Source organism: Xenopus laevis, chromosome 8S, assembly GCF_017654675.1.
Source record: "Xenopus laevis strain J_2021 chromosome 8S, Xenopus_laevis_v10.1, whole genome shotgun sequence".
NCBI classification, from domain to species: domain Eukaryota; kingdom Metazoa; phylum Chordata; class Amphibia; order Anura; family Pipidae; genus Xenopus; species Xenopus laevis.
Window position 1 is genome coordinate 88481725 of NC_054386.1, and position 20358 is coordinate 88502082.

Below are 20358 nucleotides of genomic sequence, written 5' to 3' on the forward strand. Positions count from 1 at the left end.
ATGTCCTTCCTAATTATAATATTGGCGTCAAGATGTTTGCTCTCCCAAGTTTTGGACCAAAAAGGAGAATGTCTATCATTTTCTATCATAATATTCAATAAACTCTTCCATGAGAAGTTGAGGTGCTCTGATTTGCTTGATGCAGGATACTGTAGCCATCATTTGCCCTGGCTTTGTTGATAAGCAGTGCATATGGGTATAATGAGGACCTCTATTGACCAGCTTAACACAATTCTTATTTGTTTTTCTTACAGACTAAAGATCCTGTGCAGAGAGAGGCACCAAAAGGCTGCAAGAGACAAAACAGCCAGTCATGTGGGAATGCAGAGAAGAGGAGGAGTGTGGACGTTTCATCTGGGCATCAAGAAGTAGGTTACTTAAAGGAACATAATCACCAAAAAACTGGTGGGTTTGCTTCAGAAATTCTCCAATACTATTTATAAACAGGCTGCTGTGTTTGGGGCATCATGCAGCGAAATGTAGGGTGCTGATTATATGTAGCTGTGTCTTGGAATTATCATAATTCATATGTGATACTGTATTTTGGGTGGCACAGTAGAGCTAAAAGCCATAGAGCAAGTGGTTGGAGCTTGTTAACTGAGAACATAAGAACATCCAGGCTCAATAAATCGTTGGACTAGATGGTTGATGGCTTTCACAAACAAGAACCAGCACCGCCCCAGTAGCTTTCCCTCTTACTGTAGACTTATTGATATGCAAGGAACTCCTCAGCTTATTATTGCAGTATGCCATTAATATAAACCCATCCCACGGTCAGCCATTTTTCTTAGATAAGTACAAAGGCAACAAGAATGGCTTCAATAGGGCCAGCAGTAGGGGTAAGCAGCCGAAGCAAGTTGCCTAAAGGCCCCAATACACGGGCTGATAAAAGCTGGCGACAGACCGAGTCGGCAGCTTATTGGCCCGTGTGTGGCGCCATCCGACGGGCTTCCCTGATCGATATTTGGGCAAAAGTCGACCAGATCTCGATCGGGCGGGTTAACAAATCCCGTTGGATTGCGGCCGCATCTGTGTGTTTATGCGGTCCCCCTAGGGCCCACGATCGGATCAGCCCGATATCGCTCACTTCAGTGTGGGCATATCGGGGAGAGATCTGCTCGTTTGGCGACATCACCAAACAAGCAAATCTCTTGGTCTATGGCCACCTTAAAAGACACAAAGGTAGTGGAGGGCTGGACCCTGCATTTTAGAATCCATGATTTTAGAATCCTTGAGCAGTGTGTGGGGAGAGTAGGAATAGAATAAGGAGGTGGCGCACAGAGGGGTCAGATGAGTGCAGAAGACTTGCATTGGGCCAGGCTGTGGTATTCAAAGCTAGAAGAGATGTGACTTTACTTCTCTGTAACATTGCCACCAAAATTACTGTAAAGAATGCAGGTAACTGTAAATATCACTAGATATTTTGCTTTATACTTGGGGCACTCCTATGGTGAGGGTCTTTCTGTTATCTTTCTCCTTGTCTAGCCATCCAGTAACTTAATTCAGCCTTTACAGTGAGCAACTGACCTAAATAAAACCGTAATTCGTGCTAAAAGGAACCTGCATGGCTTTTTTAGTTAATTAGACGGTTCGTATCATCTGGTGTGATAGATTTCTGCATGACTTTGTGTATCCACATAAAGAACCGCAAGTGTCAATTAACCGCATGACCTTAACAGCTAAAGAATTGTGAAAAAAAGCGAGGCAAGTTTGTTTGCTTCATTAAATAACCTTGTGTTTCATTTCCATATAACATACAGTCACAAACCCCTTTCATACCATATGCACTAGCTTGCCACAATGGGGCAAAAACATTATTTGGGCATGAGAACATAGATACAGCCTTATTTCTAGTCTTTGATTCAGCAGTACCATATAACCTGTCCTACATTACTCCATTGGATGGCGATTCCCATAGACCTTGTTCAGAGAACATTCTTACCATGTCCTTCCTAATTATAATATTGGCGTCAAGATGTTTGCTCTCCCAAGTTTTGGACCAAAAAGGAGAATGTCTATCATTTTCTATCATAATATTCAATAAACTCTTCCATGAGAAGTTGAGGTGCTCTGATTTGCTTGATGCAGGATACTGTAGCCATCATTTGCCCTGGCTTTGTTGATAAGCAGTGCATATGGGTATAATGAGGACCTCTATTGACCAGCTTAACACAATTCTTATTTGTTTTTCTTACAGACTAAAGATCCTGTGCAGAGAGAGGCACCAAAAGGCTGCAAGAGACAAAACAGCCAGTCATGTGGGAATGCAGAGAAGAGGAGGAGTGTGGACGTTTCATCTGGGCATCAAGAAGTAGGTTACTTAAAGGAACATAATCACCAAAAAACTGGTGGGTTTGCTTCAGAAATTCTCCAATACTATTTATAAACAGGCTGCTGTGTTTGGGGCATCATGCAGCGAAATGTAGGGTGCTGATTATATGTAGCTGTGTCTTGGAATTATCATAATTCATATGTGATACTGTATTTTGGGTGGCACAGTAGAGCTAAAAGCCATAGAGCAAGTGGTTGGAGCTTGTTAACTGAGAACATAAGAACATCCAGGCTCAATAAATCGTTGGACTAGATGGTTGATGGCTTTCACAAACAAGAACCAGCACCGCCCCAGTAGCTTTCCCTCTTACTGTAGACTTATTGATATGCAAGGAACTCCTCAGCTTATTATTGCAGTATGCCATTAATATAAACCCATCCCACGGTCAGCCATTTTTCTTAGATAAGTACAAAGGCAACAAGAATGGCTTCAATAGGGCCAGCAGTAGGGGTAAGCAGCCGAAGCAAGTTGCCTAAAGGCCCCAATACACGGGCTGATAAAAGCTGGCGACAGACCGAGTCGGCAGCTTATTGGCCCGTGTGTGGCGCCATCCGACGGGCTTCCCTGATCGATATTTGGGCAAAAGTCGACCAGATCTCGATCGGGCGGGTTAACAAATCCCGTTGGATTGCGGCCGCATCTGTGTGTTTATGCGGTCCCCCTAGGGCCCACGATCGGATCAGCCCGATATCGCTCACTTCAGTGTGGGCATATCGGGGAGAGATCTGCTCGTTTGGCGACATCACCAAACAAGCAAATCTCTTGGTCTATGGCCACCTTAAAAGACACAAAGGTAGTGGAGGGCTGGACCCTGCATTTTAGAATCCATGATTTTAGAATCCTTGAGCAGTGTGTGGGGAGAGTAGGAATAGAATAAGGAGGTGGCGCACAGAGGGGTCAGATGAGTGCAGAAGACTTGCATTGGGCCAGGCTGTGGTATTCAAAGCTAGAAGAGATGTGACTTTACTTCTCTGTAACATTGCCACCAAAATTACTGTAAAGAATGCAGGTAACTGTAAATATCATGATAATATGCAATTTTATATGCAGGCAGCAAGGTGACCACTTGGGCTTCACCAACTGGAGCACTAGAATGAGAGTTAAAAACAAAAGCTTTCCTACCCAAAGATGGAGGAATTTTGAATTACATAGATTTAGTGAATGTTGATCAACTTGATTAATCCAGTTGCTGCTAGTTACACAATGGCTTACAGATTCTCAGCCAGTCCTGTAGGTAAGATCCAGGTGCTTGCTTTAGGATTTTGAGGGGATCGCTAGGTTTCTAAGACTTTATGTTACTAATTTATCCATATTTGTCTCTCTCATTACTTCTGTATATGAAATGAATAAGGAGAATTCAGTGCCAGAAGAGATCTACAAAGCCGTGGTTATCAGCTCTTCTGAGAATCAACAATCCGTCCCCTCGGAAAATAGAGAGACAGAGAAAGATGAAAGCTCAGCTCACCCAGAAGTCCATGAGCAAGTGGAGAATGAAGAAGCTGAAAGTAGAGAAGACTCAAAGACTTTCAGCAGTGAAGAAGAGGAAGAGGAGGCACCAGCCCATGAATCGACAAGTATCCTCCCTCCTTCTGTTTTGGACCAGGCCAGTGTCATTGCGGAGAGGTTTATAAGCAGCATATCCAGGAGGAGCAGCATGGCTTTGGATGATGGGAAAGTCATTGGCTACATTACCCCCAGATTAACCAGCCGCTGCAGTAGTTTGATCAATCTGAAATGTACTGACACCATTATTTATCAGAATGGTACAAGTGACTTCCCAGAACATTCTAGTGATACTGTTGTCGATATTCTCGACGCCACTCTTAATAAGGCAAACTCTGCAAGCACGGAGAATGTGTTTGAAGAGAGGCCCGCATGTAAGAGAAGGGACTCCATTCTCTCCATCCAAGACAGACAACTCCTTGACAAAATCAAAACTTATTATGATGATGCAGAACACCAGGATGCATCTTTTAGCATCAAGCGCAGAGAGAGCTTAAACTATATCCCCACTGGACTTGTTAGAAACTCTGTATTTAAGATTAACAGCCTGCCCCGATTTGATACTGCCCAGAGTTCTTTATCAAGGCAGAGAATGTCTAGTTCTTCTAGTAATACCAGTAGACACACTTCCTTGACAGATCCAATATCTAGTGAGCCAGAACAGGTAGGAACCCAAAGTGAACTGATGGTGGAACCAGCCACAAATGGTGTGTCAGACCATTCAGCACCCATTACTGATGAAGAGTTCCGGGCACCAGATGAAATGATTAAAGTCTGGGACGAGATTGAAAAGGTAAATGCATGGAAAGAGGCCTCAGCTGTTGCAGAAGCCAACGGTAGTGAAAGCAAAGCACACAATGACCTTGAAAATCGTGTGGAATCTCATGAACCGCTGCTTATACTGGAAGACAGTGATCTGAGTACTATAGCAGAGGAATCCCCTCTTCCTACACCAGAAAGCACCTCTCCTAAACATTTCGGATCTGTTCTGAGTAACACAGGTTTCAATGAGTATAAAACACCTGGGAAGTTACACTCCAAGATAATGCAACTGGCCAACTGCATGGACGAAGACATGTCGGAGAAGATGAAGAACAAGGTGTATCAGCTGGCCAGGCAGTACAGTCAGAGGATCAAATGCAACAAGCCAGTACCACAAAGGCAACTGAAGGAGATCGAGGAGGATCTCAGAAGGAACAGTCTGCCTGCTGTGCAAGAGGAAAAACAGAATAAGAAAGGTGAGACTAATGCCTTTATATGGTGGATAACACCAAGGTTTAATAAGGTAAATATAGGAAGCTTCTGTGTCTATATGGATGTGTTTAACATGATTTGAATATAAGATCTGTCAGAATGCTTAAGACCTGGGCTTTTCTGGATAAGGGGTCCTTTTGCAATGTGGAGCCTAATGCCTTAAGGCAGGGATCCTCAATCTTTTGAATCCGTGAGCAAAATTCAGAAGAAAAACTAGTTGGGGAGCAACACAAGCATGAAAAATGTTCTTGGGGTGCCAATTAAGTGATGTGATTGGCCATTCGGTAGCCCCTATGTGGACTGGCAGCCTACAGGAGGCTCTGTTTGGTAGTACCCCTGGTTTTAGTACAACCAAAACTTGCTTCCAAGCCTGGGATTCAAAAATAAGCTCCTGCTTTGAGGCCACTGGGAGCAACATCCAAGGCGCTGGAGAGCAACATGTTACTCACGAGCTACTGGTTGGGGATCACTGCCTTAAGGCAACTAATAAAGATGTAAAAACACACTAATAGGATTGATTTATAGGGAATAATGGAACATTTTGTAAAGTATAAGGATGTCTGAAGTCACCTGGGAGTTTCACGATGTATAATGTCGAGATATTCTGATACAATTTGCAATTATTGTTTTCATGTTACACTTTTAAGTTTGCCCTGTAGCAGTAACCAATAAGATGTTTGCTTTTGAACAGGTGACTAGTTGATTCTACCTGCTGATTGGCTGCTATGGGTTACTGCTCCTGGGCAAACTTAGTGCCGTTTATTACATTACCCCCTTAGTATATTTACACTGAGACTTAGGTGTACATTACTAGTAGTATCCCTGCGGGCTTCATTTACATGGGTAATTCCCCCAAAAAGGCAACTTTTCGGCTGTAGCACTATTGTGGATCCCCCAACAATTTTAACCAGGGTCACAGAGGACTTTATTCGCTGCATTCTGTACTAACTGATTACTTTCTTTCTCCTCTAGAGAAACGCAAGGCAATATTGTCACTCCCCACCTACGATAGCGTTATACTCCACGAGCATGCTCCTACAACTCCAACATCTGCCTTGAGCAGTGACAAATCCCCCAAGCATCTGTCCTTTTCTACATCCAGTGATAGCCCAGGGGCCCTTTCCCCAGCGAGGGCCGACTGCAGGAGCCCTCTGAGTCCAGTCAATGCAGAGAGATTTCATTGGCCCGACGTCCGAGAGCTGAGATCAAGGTACACAAGTGCAGCCAGCTCTAGTAAGGCACCTCCAGTCAACAGGAACCAGTCTGTGCCAGAAAGAATAACCGTGCCCAATGTGAAGGGCCCTCGTGAGGTGCAACGTAAGGATGGAATGAGTCTCTCTTACAGCATGACCATGAAACACATGGAGAATATCAGTGGCAACACTATGGACTCAACACACAATAACAAAGTACAGACAAAAACTGAGCCTCCTTTACTGAATAGTAAACCTGACCCACTACTGAGCTGCGCAAAGGCTGGGTATTATGTCAGTGCCGAGGCTCCGCTGGACAATAACAAAAAAGTTATCGTTATGCAAAAAATCTCTGTGCCCACAGACTCCAACGGCTCCTCCACTAATGACCTGGAGAGCAATGTATACGTTCAGATCAGGTCTCCCACCAGCAGACAGAAGATCTCTCTCAAAGCTGTGATTGAGCGATGCAAAGCCTACCAGGAGTCTGAGGAGTACCGATCCAGGGAAGAGGAAACCACTGAATGCACTCAACCAGTTCCTCACCAAGGGCCCAACCCCGAGAGACAAGTGGCGTCAAACTGCGATGGAAACCAGCAGAACAGAGTCAAGAACTTGAGAGAAAAATTTCAGACTCGGCACCACTCGTGTAGCTTGAAACAGTCGGAAGTTCACTAATCTGTACGGAACATTTCCATGGATAGTTGGCTCTGGTATAAAGTTCAGAGAAGAACACAAAATTCCTTCTAGCCACTACCCCTCTCACATGGGGGTATATTTATCAAAGAGTGAAGTTCCGCCACTCTCCATTCATTTCTATGGGATTTTAAAAGGTGTTTTAACCAAAGGGTGAACTTTCACCCATTGATACTCTTTTAAAAATCCCTTAGAAATGAATGGAGAGTGGCGGAATTTCACTGTGGCGATCTCTAACTTCACTCTTTGATAAATATACCCCCATGGTATCTGTAGGGCTGCTGACTGGCATCACTTCACTTATCCTAGCGGCACTTTATATATTGTGGATTTTAACCTCTTTATCTGGGGACCATAATAACTTCTCAGTTCACTAGCTGGAGATGTACAACAATGCCTACATGGAAATTTCTACATTCCTAATTTGTGCTTTATTGTTTCTTTTGTAATGACTATTTAACCCTCCTTTTACTGATCCCCAGCACCTCATATGTACAGCTGAAGGCAACTGAAAAGTGGGGGTTTCTCATCAGTGCTTAGAGTCGTTCTGTGTTTTTTGTGCTATTTATTATGTTGTGGTTGATCTAGATTTTAATATTTCAGGAAAATGAATTTGTAATTTTTTCTCTGTAATGTAAATATAAGTCACTATAAAGCTCTTTGCGGTAAACTCTGGCTGGGGAAATGTGTTGCTTCTTGGAAATAAGGCAGTAAATGCTTGTGCTCATGATTTACACACACAAGAATCACATATAGTTGTTGGCATATGTCTCTGCTAAGTAAAATACAGATCTGTACATCACTTTATCCCATTGAAGGCCCAAGATGGTTGGTAGCGTGTTCCAGTCCCACTCATTACAAGTAGTTTCATTTGCTTGTACTTTAAATGAAAGTACTCTCTATTCCTAAAAATGGTTTGCGTTACTTCTTTATAAAGGTTCTGTAAATCAGGAGAAAACCCTGAGCAATAACTTGGACTTTCTTCAGAGCCTCCCCCGCTACCGTACCACAAGGGAACCCCTAAATATTGTAGTTGGCTGAACCTTGTAAAAAGCAGAGTGGGGGGGGGGGTTGGTGGCCCTCATTTGTTCCCACTTCAGGTCTCTCTCTGCCCACAGAATTAATTATAAGAATACTGGTGCATATCAACATATACTATATGTAGATGTTGATATGCAACTGTATTCTTATAATTAATTCTTAGTTATTAGCACAGGAGGGGTCCCTTCTCTCACTTAGCAGCACCATCTGATTTTATTAAAGTGTTTTTAATATACCTTGTGATTCATTGGCACGGTTGTTTATAAACACTGCCATTTTATTTATATGCAGGTTGATGTAAACATTTGATTAGGATTCAGTTGGTACAAAATAATATTTTATTGGTAAGATTCTAGCGATCTGTATTACAGATCATTCTGTCCAAGTGGCTGCACAGATCATAGAAGCCGTGGGATGTGCACATGGTTATATGCTTGTAAAATACCAAGCTTGACAATAAAGTGGCCTAGTTTGGTACTCCGGTGCTAGTTTTAAAGGCTAATTATTATTTCAAAAAGAGGACAACAGGTTGACGTAATAGGTAAGGCAATGGGTTCAGGGAAGAATTGTTGCCTTGTCCTTAAAGGACAAGGAAATTTAAACTAAAGAAGTAGCTAGAAATGTTGTACATTATGTTTTGTGCTTCTGTACCAGCCCAAGGCAACCACAGCCCTTTAGCAGTAAAGATCTGTGTCTCCAAAGATGCCCCAGTAGCTCCCCATCTTCTTTTCTGCTGATTCACTGCACATGCTCTGTGCTGCTGTCACTTACTGAGCTTAGGGAGCCACTCACAATATACAGTACACATAGAATAGAAATGTCACAATATAAGGCTGATTAATAATTAATACAGATAATTATTAAATGACAGCACAGAAACCAGTGCAATTAGCATCAGAATTTAATAATCAGCCCTGTAGCATCAGCTTATATTACAGACCAACCTCATTTTCTGCTGGATAATTAATGACGACCCCTAAGCTTAGCTTCTCAACAGCTGCTCAGAGCCCACTGAGCATGTGAGTGGGAGCAGCTGGGAAACTAAAAATATGTCTAGCTCCATGTCAGATTTCAAAATTAAATATAAAAAAATCTGTTTGCTCTTTTGAGAAACTGATTTCAGTGCAGAATTCTGCTGGAGTAGCACTATTAACTGATGCGTTTTGAAAAAAAAAACATGTTTTCCCATGACAGTATCCCTTTAATGTTTACATGATTTTCTAATTGACAAGGTATGAAGATCCAAATTACGGAAAGATGTGTTATCCGGAAAACCCCAGGTCCCGAGCATTCCGGATAACAAGTCCTATACCTGTAGGTATGGGTAACTTAAAATAAAAACTTTTACACTTGTGTCTTTTTGCTCATTTTCTTCTCTTGCGGTTTATTTTAGACTGGTAAAGTAAAGAAAACCAAATGGATAATATGATATAGAGCTGAATCACATGCTACTGCAGTGAATTATAAAATGCTTACCATGAAACAAGTGAGCCGGCATCACAGAAGCAGCAATAAAAACGTAGCGTTCTCTTTAATGAACAAACTGTAAATGCCCCGACAGGACACAGAATATGTCCAGTAAAACTCCTTTACATCTGGACAAAATAACATCTCAGCAGCAGCAGCGATGCAGTAAATGAAAGTTTAACCATTTGCAGCCATCCAGCCCAGCAGGTAATGCTCTATTGTTTATTGCCAGTGATGTGGCAGGTAGACAGGGTCTGTGCTCCTTTACTGCACCCATCTCTTGTATTAGGAGGCCGACTGGTATAAGGAAAACAACTAAATCAAGTCCATTATTGAGCCGCACTGCTCTTTTTATTTTTACTCTTCTTGTCTTTCTTTTTCAGTCCATCCATATTCGCCCGGAGGAGGTTGGAGTAGGCCTAGAACATAAAACTATAAGTTACAGAGGGCCAGCACTTTAGTCTTATGTGCTAGCAGAGATAAAACATTGCTTTATGCCCTTTTCTATGCCTCTCCCTACCCAAATATGCAACCCTAGTCTTGCATACGTAGAGTACTGTGTACCAGACCTGCATTTATTAAAGGGCTACGGTCATGGGAAAACATGTTTTTTTTTCAAAACACAATCAGTTAATAGTGCTACTCCAGCAGAATTCTGCACTGAAATCCAATTCAACAGATTTTTTTTATATTTAATTTTGAAATCTGACATGGGGCTAGACATAGTCAGTTTCCCAGCTGCCCCAGTCATGTGATTGGCCAGCACTTTAGGATGGAACTGCTTTCTGGCAGGCTGTTTCTCAATAGAAAAAATCCAAGTCCCTCTGTGACTCCTTGTTAAGAGAAACAACAGCCTGCCAGAAAGCAGTTCCATCCTAAAGTGCTGGCTCTTTCTGAAAGCACAAGACCAGTCAAATGACCCGAGATGCACCTACACACCAATATTACAACTAAAAAATATTCCATACACTTGCTGGTTCAGGAATTAAATTTTATATTGTAGAGTGAATTATTTGCAGTGTAATTTAGAAATAAAAAGCATAAAAATCATGACAGAATCCCTGCCAGTTGCTAGGTGCTTAAATGTTTAAACATGCTTAAACATGCCCACTGAAATCCAAAAGACGTCAGCAGAAATTAAAATTATTTGCATCCCATCTAAACATTGTTGTTATGGTTTACTTATACACAATTATAAGCTGAGCTTTAACAATATTATAATTTGCAGCGTTCTGGAAACTTACCATTTGGAACTTGTTGACTTCTTTTGAGCTGACCTGGGGGAGAGTAAAAAGAAAGGTTACTGAAGCCTTGCTATTATGGGGCAACAGGTAGAAGGAGTAAATAGGAAGGGCTCTTACCACTGTGCTGATTTTCTTCTTTCCATCCGTCGCTCTCAGAAGGCATTTGTTATCTGCTGGTTCAAAGCTCTCAGACTGGCCTTTCCGGGGAACTGGCTTCGTTCGACCGTCATCTTTTGGAAAAATAGTCTTAAAGGGTAATTGCACCTTTAAAGGGGTTGTTCACCTTCTAAACATTGTTTCCAGTTTGTTTTCGGGGTTGTTCAGCAGAAATAAATACGTCTTTAAAATGTTCAAGTTTAAAGGAACAGTAACATCAAAAAAATGAAAGTGTTTTAAAGGAATGACAATATAATGTACTCTTTCCCTGCACCTTTAAAACTGGTGTTTTTGCTTCAGAAACACTACTATAGTTTATATAAATAAGCTGCTGTGTAGTAATGGGGGCAGCGATTCAAAGGAGAAAAGGCTCGGGTTACACAGCAGATAAGCTCTGTAGAACATAATGTGCCATATAGCCTTTTTTTCAATTTCCACCATGGCTACACAGCAGCTTGTTTATATAAACTATAGTAGTACTTATCTGTTATCTGTGTATCCTGTGCTTGAATGGCTGCCCCATGGCTACACAGCAGCTTGTTTATATAAACTATAGTAGTACTTATCTGTTATCTGTGTATCCTGTGCTTGAATGGCTGCCCCATGGCTACACAGCAGCTTGTTTATATAAACTTTAGTAGTACTTATCTGTTATCTACTGTATATCCTGTGCTTGAATGGCTGCCCCCATGGCTACACAGCAGCTTGTTTATATAAACTATAGAAGTGTTTCTTTAAATTATTACAGTATAGTGTGATGTGGACATGGATATGCTGAGAATTTGTAACCTTAGTTTTAATTCATGATCTATAATTTATTACACACAATTGAGGGTTACATTGGACTTGTCATTTACTTGAACGTTAACATTTGATTCATCCATATGTAAAGCTACTGTTACTTACATTTTTTTAGTGTAATATAAACACTCCCAGATGTCCGGCATTTCTGGAACAAACGTGTAAGCTCTGTGAGAAACTGGAAAAGAGGAGACAAAACAGCAGAGGTTAAAAGACTGAATGCACCATACTTCTGACATTTACCAACATTGGGGGGCTTCTGCTTCCATATACTGGATCAGAGACAATCCAGGCTCCTGTCTAGGTTCTGGGTTAGAGTCCTACACGGAACCAATTTCTAAGACCCGGACCCTGCAATCCGCAGCCCAAACCGCGACCCGCATATTTATCCACTTTGAAACGCTAGCCGACCCACAACTGACTTATCCGCAACCCGACCAGCAACCCGCCGGCCTCCATCAAACGTGAGGTGATGTTGCGGCAAACCAGAAGTGACATCATCAAACGTGGCCGATAGTCGAGAGGGACAGAAGCGCGCCGTGTGATGTAAGAGAGCTGTGCTAGAAGTCAGATGGGAGGGCGAGATGAGTGGAGGGAAAGCTGCAGGGAGAGAAGCTGCTGCAGGAATAGACCTGCAAGCTGACGCGGCTGAAGCGACTCTTGGCTAGTTTTGGGCTGGTTTTGTAGCCGACTTTGGCTTGTTTCGAAAATAAGACCTGGCCACCCTGAAGTGCATAGTTGAGAAAAAAGATTCACCTGACACAGCCAGTTAGTTCTCTTATAAAACTGCCACACACATGTCCATGTATAAGCAACAAGGAACTGGACTATAGTGAGGCTGCCCATAGGGAAAAGGACTATTTGATCATGAAACTCAGCACTTTATTTATATCTCTATAAATATATGGGGTTTAGTTATCCCTGAACTGCACAAGTGGGAATTCCATATACTGAGCCCACACTAGGCTGTGCCCTGGTTACCCCAAAGCCCATAGTAGTGAATATAGGACAGAGGCTTCTCTGTGGGCTCCACTAGGCACCAGCCCCCAATACAATCCCAACTGGCACCACCATTATTATTATTATCATGAAGATAAATATGAACAAGATTCACACACTCCAGCTTTCTGAGCGACACAGGCCTCAAACCTGTTGAGAGACCAGACCCTACCAGTACATGTATGTAGGTATGTATGTATGTTGGTAGGTAGGTATGTATGTAGGTAGGTATGTATATAGGTAGGTATGTATATAGGTAGGTATGTATATAGGTAGGTATGTATATAGGTATGTAGGTAGGTAAGTATGTATGTATATATGTAGGTAGGCAAGTATGTTGGTAGGTAGGTAGGTATGTATGTATGTAGGTAAGTATGTTGGTAGGTAGGTATGTAGGTAGGTAGGTATGTACGTATATATGCAAGTAGGTAGGTAGGTAGGTATGCAAGTAGGTAAGTATGTTTGTATGTAGGAATGTAACCAGTACCTGTAATTCCATCATGTTCACATTCTGGCCCTCCCACAGCCATGACTTCTTCTCACAGCAGTTACTGATAAACTACAACCCCCAGCATCCTCTACAAACAGCGGAACAGGATTTCAGCAGCAAACATAAAGCAGACGGTTCTCTGGCAATTATCTATTACGCAGAGCTCCGACTCTATGTCTGTTCCTTTCTTCCCTCCCCTCACTAACAGAAACCCAGGGCCCTCTCCCAGACCTGCTCACTCTCCAACAGAACCATCTTGTCTCAGCGATGAGCTCAGCATTCACCGGCGCCGGAAACACGTATCCCTTTAGCCGCACTCACGGACCATAGAGGGGAGCCGGGCAGTGTAGAGCGTCCGGTGATAGAGCGTGCGGCTAGGAAATTCCAACGCAGCCCTAATCAAAGTTTTCCAGCGCCCTCTGGCGGCCGATAGAGTCACGTTCGCAGCCGCTGGGACATGGCCCTTTGCAGGTAGTGGCAAGTTTAACATCTCCTGCAGCTTCTTGATACTTGGAATTTCAGCTTTGGCTTATCCCATGTTCACTTACTGAGGGGGGAGGGGAATGTCGGTGGTCCTGGCAACAACTTGAGCTGAACGCGCGTCATTAAAGACGACTTGGAATAACAAATAATGTCAAACGATTCTTCTGTGAGTGCTCTCTGGAGTCGTTTTGCAATTGACATTCATTATTCTTTTTCCTGGTTTCTAGTCAAGCGAAGAGCAGTTTTTACAGTGTTGCTATGAGGAAAGTGTAACAACAGCGCCCCCTGCTGTTCATTTCAGTCACTGACTACAGTAGAAAAGTGTGAGACCTCAGAGACGTGTCCCTTCCTCCAAACACCCACATTATCACTGGCTCCTTCCCTATCCCAGTGTCACACTCAGGCAGCTAGGCAAGGAAGGCCAGTATCTGGGGAAAACCCAACCCTACCTTAAAGGAGAAACAAACCCTCCCAACATTTTGGAAATGAAAAGAGGGACAAGCCAATTAAGTTAGAAACATTGTGTCTTTTTCTGGCTGTTCGGTGCAGAGAAAGTTGGGACTTTTCAGTACAAACGGAGGACTGCGGGTTGAGCTGTCAAAAGCAGGACTGTCCCTATGAAAACGGGATAGTTGGGAGGTATGTCTTAATTATAAAAACTACCCAGGACCGCCATCAGGGGGGCACCAGGGGTACTCCTGTATCGGGCCTGGGCCTGAAGGGGGGCCCGGCTGTGCTGCACTTTTGAAAAAGCCAGGCCCCCCTTAACTGAGCTGAAGCCGTGCCGCCTCTTCTGTCCCGAAAAGCCTAACAGCTGAGGTGCCGAACAGCTGAAGTCCCGAAAGCGGCAAAAAGACTTGAAGTCCCGAGGCGGCGAAAAGATCCGAATCGGCGAAAAGACCCAAAGTCGGAAGGGGCGAAAAGATCAGAAGTCCTGAAGTGGGGAAAAGCCCTGAAGTCACAAAAACAGCTGAAATTGTAGTCTTGAAGCTGCGAAAATACCCAAAGCCACGAAAGGAGCCGAATCTGAAGTCACAAAGCCATGAAAAGACCCGAAGCCACGAAAGATGGCAAAGTTGAAGCCCTGAAGCTGCCACTAATTTTTTTTAGAAAAAAAACTTTTATAGGGGCCTTGGTGCCACAGTTTTTTTTTAACTTATAAGGGGGCCCTGACCATCAATAGATTTTTATAACTTGTGTGTGTTACCCCATTTTAGCGCTGTGTGTAACTGTGGTGTGAGTGGGCAGAATCTGGATGGGGTTGGCAGGGCCAGGGGGCCCCAAAAATGTCGTTGTATTTTCTAATGGTGGCCCTACCCTACATAGACTCCCCCCTCCCTGCTCCCCCCCCAACCCAGCTGTTACATTCGGTACTCTTTACTTACCTCTCTTTGCAGATTCGGTGCAGCGGCGCTCACTGGCACCATCTTCTGGCTCTTTGGTAATCTCCGGGTCTTCTTCTGGTGCTTCGGCAATTTCTGTCAATTTCGACGCATACCCAGTTGTCAAAAACCCGAAGACTGCTCCAACTGTGCATGCGCCGATATGGCACTTACTTCCCAAAGAAGAACGAAGAGAAGAAGATGGTGCCCTTGTGCTCCGCTGCGCTGAATCTGCAAAGAGAGGTAAGTAAAGAGTTAGGGCCATTTACTAAAGGTAACAGCTAGGCTGAGGGGAGGAGCAGGGAGAGGGGTTGGGGTTTTTTTAATTAAGGGTTTGGTTCTCCTTTAAAGGTGGCCATAGAGGCACCGATAATATCGTACAAAACATATTTTCGTGCGATAATCAGTGAGTATATGTTTGGAGACGATCCAACCAATATCAGAAGAAAACTTGGTTATCAGTCAGCTCGTCGATCGGGCTGGCTGGAAAATTTTGATCGGCGCCTTTGAAGGCACTTGTATATCAGCCATTGTTAGTGCTGAATCATCAGATAGAGGTAGACTGGCTTTGGAGTGGCTGCTGTAAAATGCGTTAGACACTCACTATTTAATCTATTAGATGTGGCTGCTACTAAACGGATGAGGCTGCTGGTCACAACCATACTAGTGTATATTAAGGTACCACCTAGTTCCAATAGGAATAATACAACAGATAGTGCTCTGCTGTAATCTAGGCAGTACAACGGTAAAACTGACAGTATACGTAGTCCATAGCTTCAAATATTGCCCAGATTGTTTGCTTGAAGTCTGTCCTCATATGCAGCAGTTTTTCATGCATTATACTTGGTTGCCACCAGATGTCACTCTGTATCTAAAACATGATCCGTCAGCACAGATACCTGTCATAGGTACAGTTCCTTGAAATGAGAGTGGCAGTTTTTTTTTTTTTTTTTTTTACTTTCATGGATTTAATAGCTGATATGTCTTAGTGTAAATTACAGACGCTCTTATAGGTGCGGAGACAGTAACCCAGAACCTAGACAGCAGCCTGGATCTATAGAATATGGGAGCAGAAGCCGACCCTCAATGTTGGTAAATGTCACAACTATGGCGTATGGAACGCATATTAGGACATCATCAGGGGAAATCCATCTCCTGTATGCGATTTCCTATGCTAGAGGAATGCAACGTCGCCTGCTTTTTCACTCACCCCTCCTCAAAGCAGATGTCAAACCTGGCTCCTCCCTTCTCAGCTGTCAGGTCCTGCTCCTCACCCCTCCCTCCTCAGCCATCCGTTCTGGGTCCTCACTCCTCCCTCCTTAGCCATCTGTCCTCGGTCCTCGGTCCTCCCTCCTCAGCCATCCGTCCTGGGTCCTAGTTTCTCCCTCCTCAGCCGTCAGCTGTAGCTCAAATTTGACTGCTGCAATTAAAAAACCTAAAACGCCTATTGGCTAAAAGGAATGGCAAGAACAAGCAACTATAATCAGGGCACAGGGCTGAATATGCACACCCTGAGGAGTGAGGAGCAAGAGCTGATGACTGAGAAGGGAGAAGCTAGGACCCAGGACGGATGGCTGAGGAGAGAGGAGCGAGGACCCAGGATTGATGGCTGAGAAGGGAGGAGTGAGGAGCAAGCGAGGTGTGACATTAGCCTCAGAGGATGGGTGAGTAAAAAAACATGCCATGTTGCATTCCCCTTGCCTAGGACAGCGCATACAGGACAACGATTTCCCCATACGATGTCCTAAAATGCGTTCCGCAATGGTGCATTCCTGTAAAGTCAGCACTTGGATTTCGGCAGGATGGGTTAGTGACTGTCAGATTGCAGATTTTGAGACTGGCAAGTGTATTGCAAGCTCAGGGCCTTTTGCTGATATGTGCAGAGGCGAGTGCAAGAGAAGTCGGTGGGGTAGCCGAGCGGCACAGCCTGGAGGAAGCCGCTTCCTGTTATGTAGATACTCACTGCCACTGAACAATGAGGGGAAGGGAGACTTGCTGCTGCAGACTGCACTGTCTGCCTTTATAGGAAATGTAGTTGTTTTTATTATACAGACAGGGGCTGTATCCCCAAATTGTGTACACATTACAAATTCAGTTTTGGCAGAGGACTAGTATAATTGTTATGAAACAAATATGTTGCAAAGCTGATTAAAATACTCACTATTGAGATGCTAAAACTTTAGGCTGTGCAATAAGTTCAGTATATAAAATATGGCATTTTCAGCCACATTCGTTTTTAGAGTTTAGCTCTCCTTTAAACTTAATTGCAAGTACATTGTCTGTAAATTTGTAATACCAGCCCTGGCCACATCTGTATTTTACTGGTTAGACAGAAATACTGGCCAGCGGGCAACTGTACCTGGCACTGAGACGGTATAACTGCTTCCCTGCTTGTGCCAATGACATCCGAGTAGCTATTAATTCGGTATCATTCGTGAGTTAGACCTTATGGGAACAGCTGTAAGATATATTGTGTGCCTCAGCAATAAATTAGCTTTGTATTTTTAATAAACACTGGCGCCCACATTTATTGAGCACAGCAAATGCATGTGAGAATCATTGTGGAAGCGCCACTCCAATCTAAAAGCGAGAGACAGAGAGAGAGTATGCACTCCTTGTAACACACGCTCTGCTGGAACAGTCCAAAGAGACACGTCCTGATAGAGCAACTGGCTGCCTCTCTAAGGCTCTCTCTTTGGCTAACCGTTTTAGGCTAACAGGTAAGAGACACCCAAACACAAAGCCAGAGGCAAAGCTGCCTTCCAGCCTACAGGGAAGCAAAAATCCTGGGGAGTCATGTCAAGAAGGAAAGAGAGAGCATAAATCTAGGATGTGCTTTGCCAATGGTTATTGGAAAGAATGCTCATGCTCGGAAACCATGTGTAGACAGGGCCGCCATCAGGGGGGCACATGGGGTACAAGTGTAATGGACCTGAAGGGGGGGGCAGCAGTGCTGAACTTTTCGAAAGAGCCGCCCCCCCCTTGACAGCACCAAAGCCGTGCCACCTCCTTCCGAAGTCCCGAACAGCCAAAATGTGGAAGTGCCGAAAAAGCCGAACAGCTGAACTCCCGAAGCGCTGAAAAGACCCAAAGTCATGAAAACAACCCAAAGCTGAAGTCCTGAAGTGGTGAAAAGACCCGAAGTCACGAAAACAGCCAAAATTGAAGTCCTGAAGCGCCGAAAAGACCCGAAGTCACGAAAACAACCAAAGCTGAAGTCCTGAAGTGGCAAAAAGACCCAAAGTCACAAAAACAGCCAAAATTGAAGTCCCTCTGAACACCAATGTGTGTTTTTTTAGTTTTTTTGACTGTATTTTTATGTATTATTTTAATATTCTATAGGCCCCTGCCACCAATGTTTTTTTTAACTATTCTTTGGGGCCCCAATTTTTTTTAACTTTTGTAAGGGGGCCCTGGCACCAATGTTTTTTAAAAAAAATATTCTTTGGGGCCCCATTTTTTTTTGACTTTTAAGGGGAGCCCTGGCGCCAATGTTTTTTTAAAAAATGTTCTTTGAGGCCCCAATTTGTTTTAACTTGTATGGGGGGGCCCTGACACCAATGCTTTTTAAAAATAAACTTTTATGGGGGGCCTTGGCACCAATATATGTTTTTTTTCACTTATAGGGGGGCCCTGGTCCCCAATAGCTTTTTAGAACTTGTGTGTGTGGAGGGGTTACCTTTTTTAGCGCTGATGTCTGTGTGGTCTTTTTTTTATTTTTTTTTTATTTATCAAACGTTTATTTGACATGTAGATAATACACGAAAACAATAAAGCTGTGAACATTCACATTATACATATCATCGCAAAAAATTACAATCCTCCAGATAGGTAGAGATATATTCAAGCAAATAGTCAAAGGAGGGTATATACATGTTATAGTAAGTAAAACTACTGCAAATAATAACATATTGAAATTATAACAACAGTGCATTCCTGGCATGAATTAGTACTCCAATCCTATTCCGTGTCGGTCTGTGTGTGTGACTAGGTCTCCCAAAAACTGAAATCCCACATAGGGGAAATATGGTCAGGTCTTATCGTATCCCTAGCAGGCAATATTAAGAGGTATTGTCTGAGGCAGCAAGAAATTGTTTCCACGGCAGCCAAATTGAGGCATATTTGAGATAACTATCATGCGAAAAGGCAGTTAACTCCTCCATCAAGCATATCTCATTAACAAGCGTATACCAGTTAGAAAGCGTCGGCGGAGCTTCCTTCCTCCAATGCATCGGAATAAGGGCTTTGGCTGCCATCAAGAGCTGGAGAAGGAGGATTTTTTTTGTCGTATCTTGTGGTTCATATCTATAATATAGGAGTACAGAAGAGGCATCTAAAACTACTGGACATTTAATAATCAATGAACATGTATCTGCTATTTGTGCCCAAAAGTTCCCAAGTTTTGGACAGGAATACCACAAATGCTCCAGAGTACCGGTACCTGCACTACATCTCCAACATTCAGCAGACGGTATCAGGTTAGCTTTATATAGCACTACTGGTGTCCTATACCATCTTGCCAATAGTTTAAATGAATATTCCTGGAATCTATTGCTGATCGAGCATTTAGAGACGATAGTAAAGATTTTGCCCCACTCCGCAGGAGTAAACTGCATGCCCAAGTCCTTTTCCCATGACGATGTGTATATTGGTAATTGAGCATATTTACTATCTCGAATCATCCTATATAACAGTGATAGAGAATGTCTAAGATCCATATCCAAATTGCACAACCTCTCAAAAGCAGTTAGCTTTCGACAAACAGCGGAAACATCAATCTTCAAGGATTTCAGAAAGTGTTCCACCTGTTGCAACCTCCAAACATCCCCCTGTTGCCACAAGGCCCGATTACTTCTCACTACAGGGACAAGATCTCGAGCAGAAGGAAGGAAGCTCCGGACGATTAGATTCGAACAGCCAAACGCCGTCCTGTAACCAGCATCAAGCATTCCAGGCAAGAATTCAACATTATTTCTCAAAGGCAGCATCGGTGATGGATAGGGAGCAAAAGTGTATCGCTTATTAAGATGTTGCCATATATCTAAACAATTGTGAATTAATAAGTGAGATTTAGCCTCTTTAGGAAAGTTGGTGCCCTTATTCCAGACAACACCTCTCAATAAGCCGCCTATCCATCTATCCTCCAGGTATCTCCATTGAACCATGGAGTTAGTCCTAGTGTATTCTAAGACTTTAGCTAAAACACCGGCTTGATAGTAAGTTTCAAAGTCAGGCACATTCAGACCCCCCTGTAGTTTTGGCCTATAAAGAGTAGAGCAGCTAATCCTACTTCTCCCACCATTCCACACATACAGCG

The 20358-nt window shown here is 43.3% G+C and overlaps 2 protein-coding genes across 11 annotated transcripts in view; one reads left to right on the forward strand and one right to left on the reverse strand.

Annotated features, from left to right (window-relative positions):
* Positions 1-7653, forward strand: part of LOC108700315 (pleckstrin homology domain-containing family G member 3) — a 58721-nt gene extending 51068 nt beyond the window's left edge. For 8 of the 9 annotated variants that reach the window (XM_041575375.1, XM_041575376.1, XM_041575377.1 and 5 more), the window contains 4 exons: positions 255-368; positions 2198-2311; positions 3684-5073; positions 6062-7653. In XM_041575375.1, the coding sequence (XP_041431309.1) occupies positions 255-368; positions 2198-2311; positions 3684-5073; positions 6062-6960 (2517 nt within the window). In that variant the 3' untranslated portion in view covers positions 6961-7653. The remainder of the gene's footprint in view (positions 1-254; positions 369-2197; positions 2312-3683; positions 5074-6061) is intronic. The other variant, XM_041575372.1, reaches the window with a different exon arrangement.
* Positions 7654-8902: 1249 nt separating this feature from the next.
* Positions 8903-13433, reverse strand: srp14.S (signal recognition particle 14kDa S homeolog). Of its 2 annotated transcripts, XM_018232157.2 has the most exons (6): positions 13289-13339; positions 13174-13204; positions 11793-11865; positions 10848-10960; positions 10731-10763; positions 9370-9905 (listed from the first exon to the last, which is right to left on the reverse strand). In XM_018232157.2, exons 2-6 carry the CDS (start codon positions 13186-13188, stop codon positions 9816-9818), a joined length of 324 nt encoding a protein of 107 aa, XP_018087646.1. In that variant the 5' UTR covers positions 13189-13204; positions 13289-13339; the 3' UTR covers positions 9370-9815.
* Positions 13434-20358: the final 6925 nt, after the last annotated feature.

Bases quoted from the DNA above. Each gene is read 5' to 3' on its own strand.
- srp14.S (XM_018232157.2), bottom strand. The intron at 10,961-11,792 runs GTAAGTAACAGT...TTTTTCCAAAAG, and splicing joins TTATATTACACTAAAAAAAT to ATGACGGTCGAACGAAGCCA. The intron at 9,906-10,730 runs GTAAGTTTCCAG...TTTATGTTCTAG, and splicing joins AAGTCAACAAGTTCCAAATG to GCCTACTCCAACCTCCTCCG.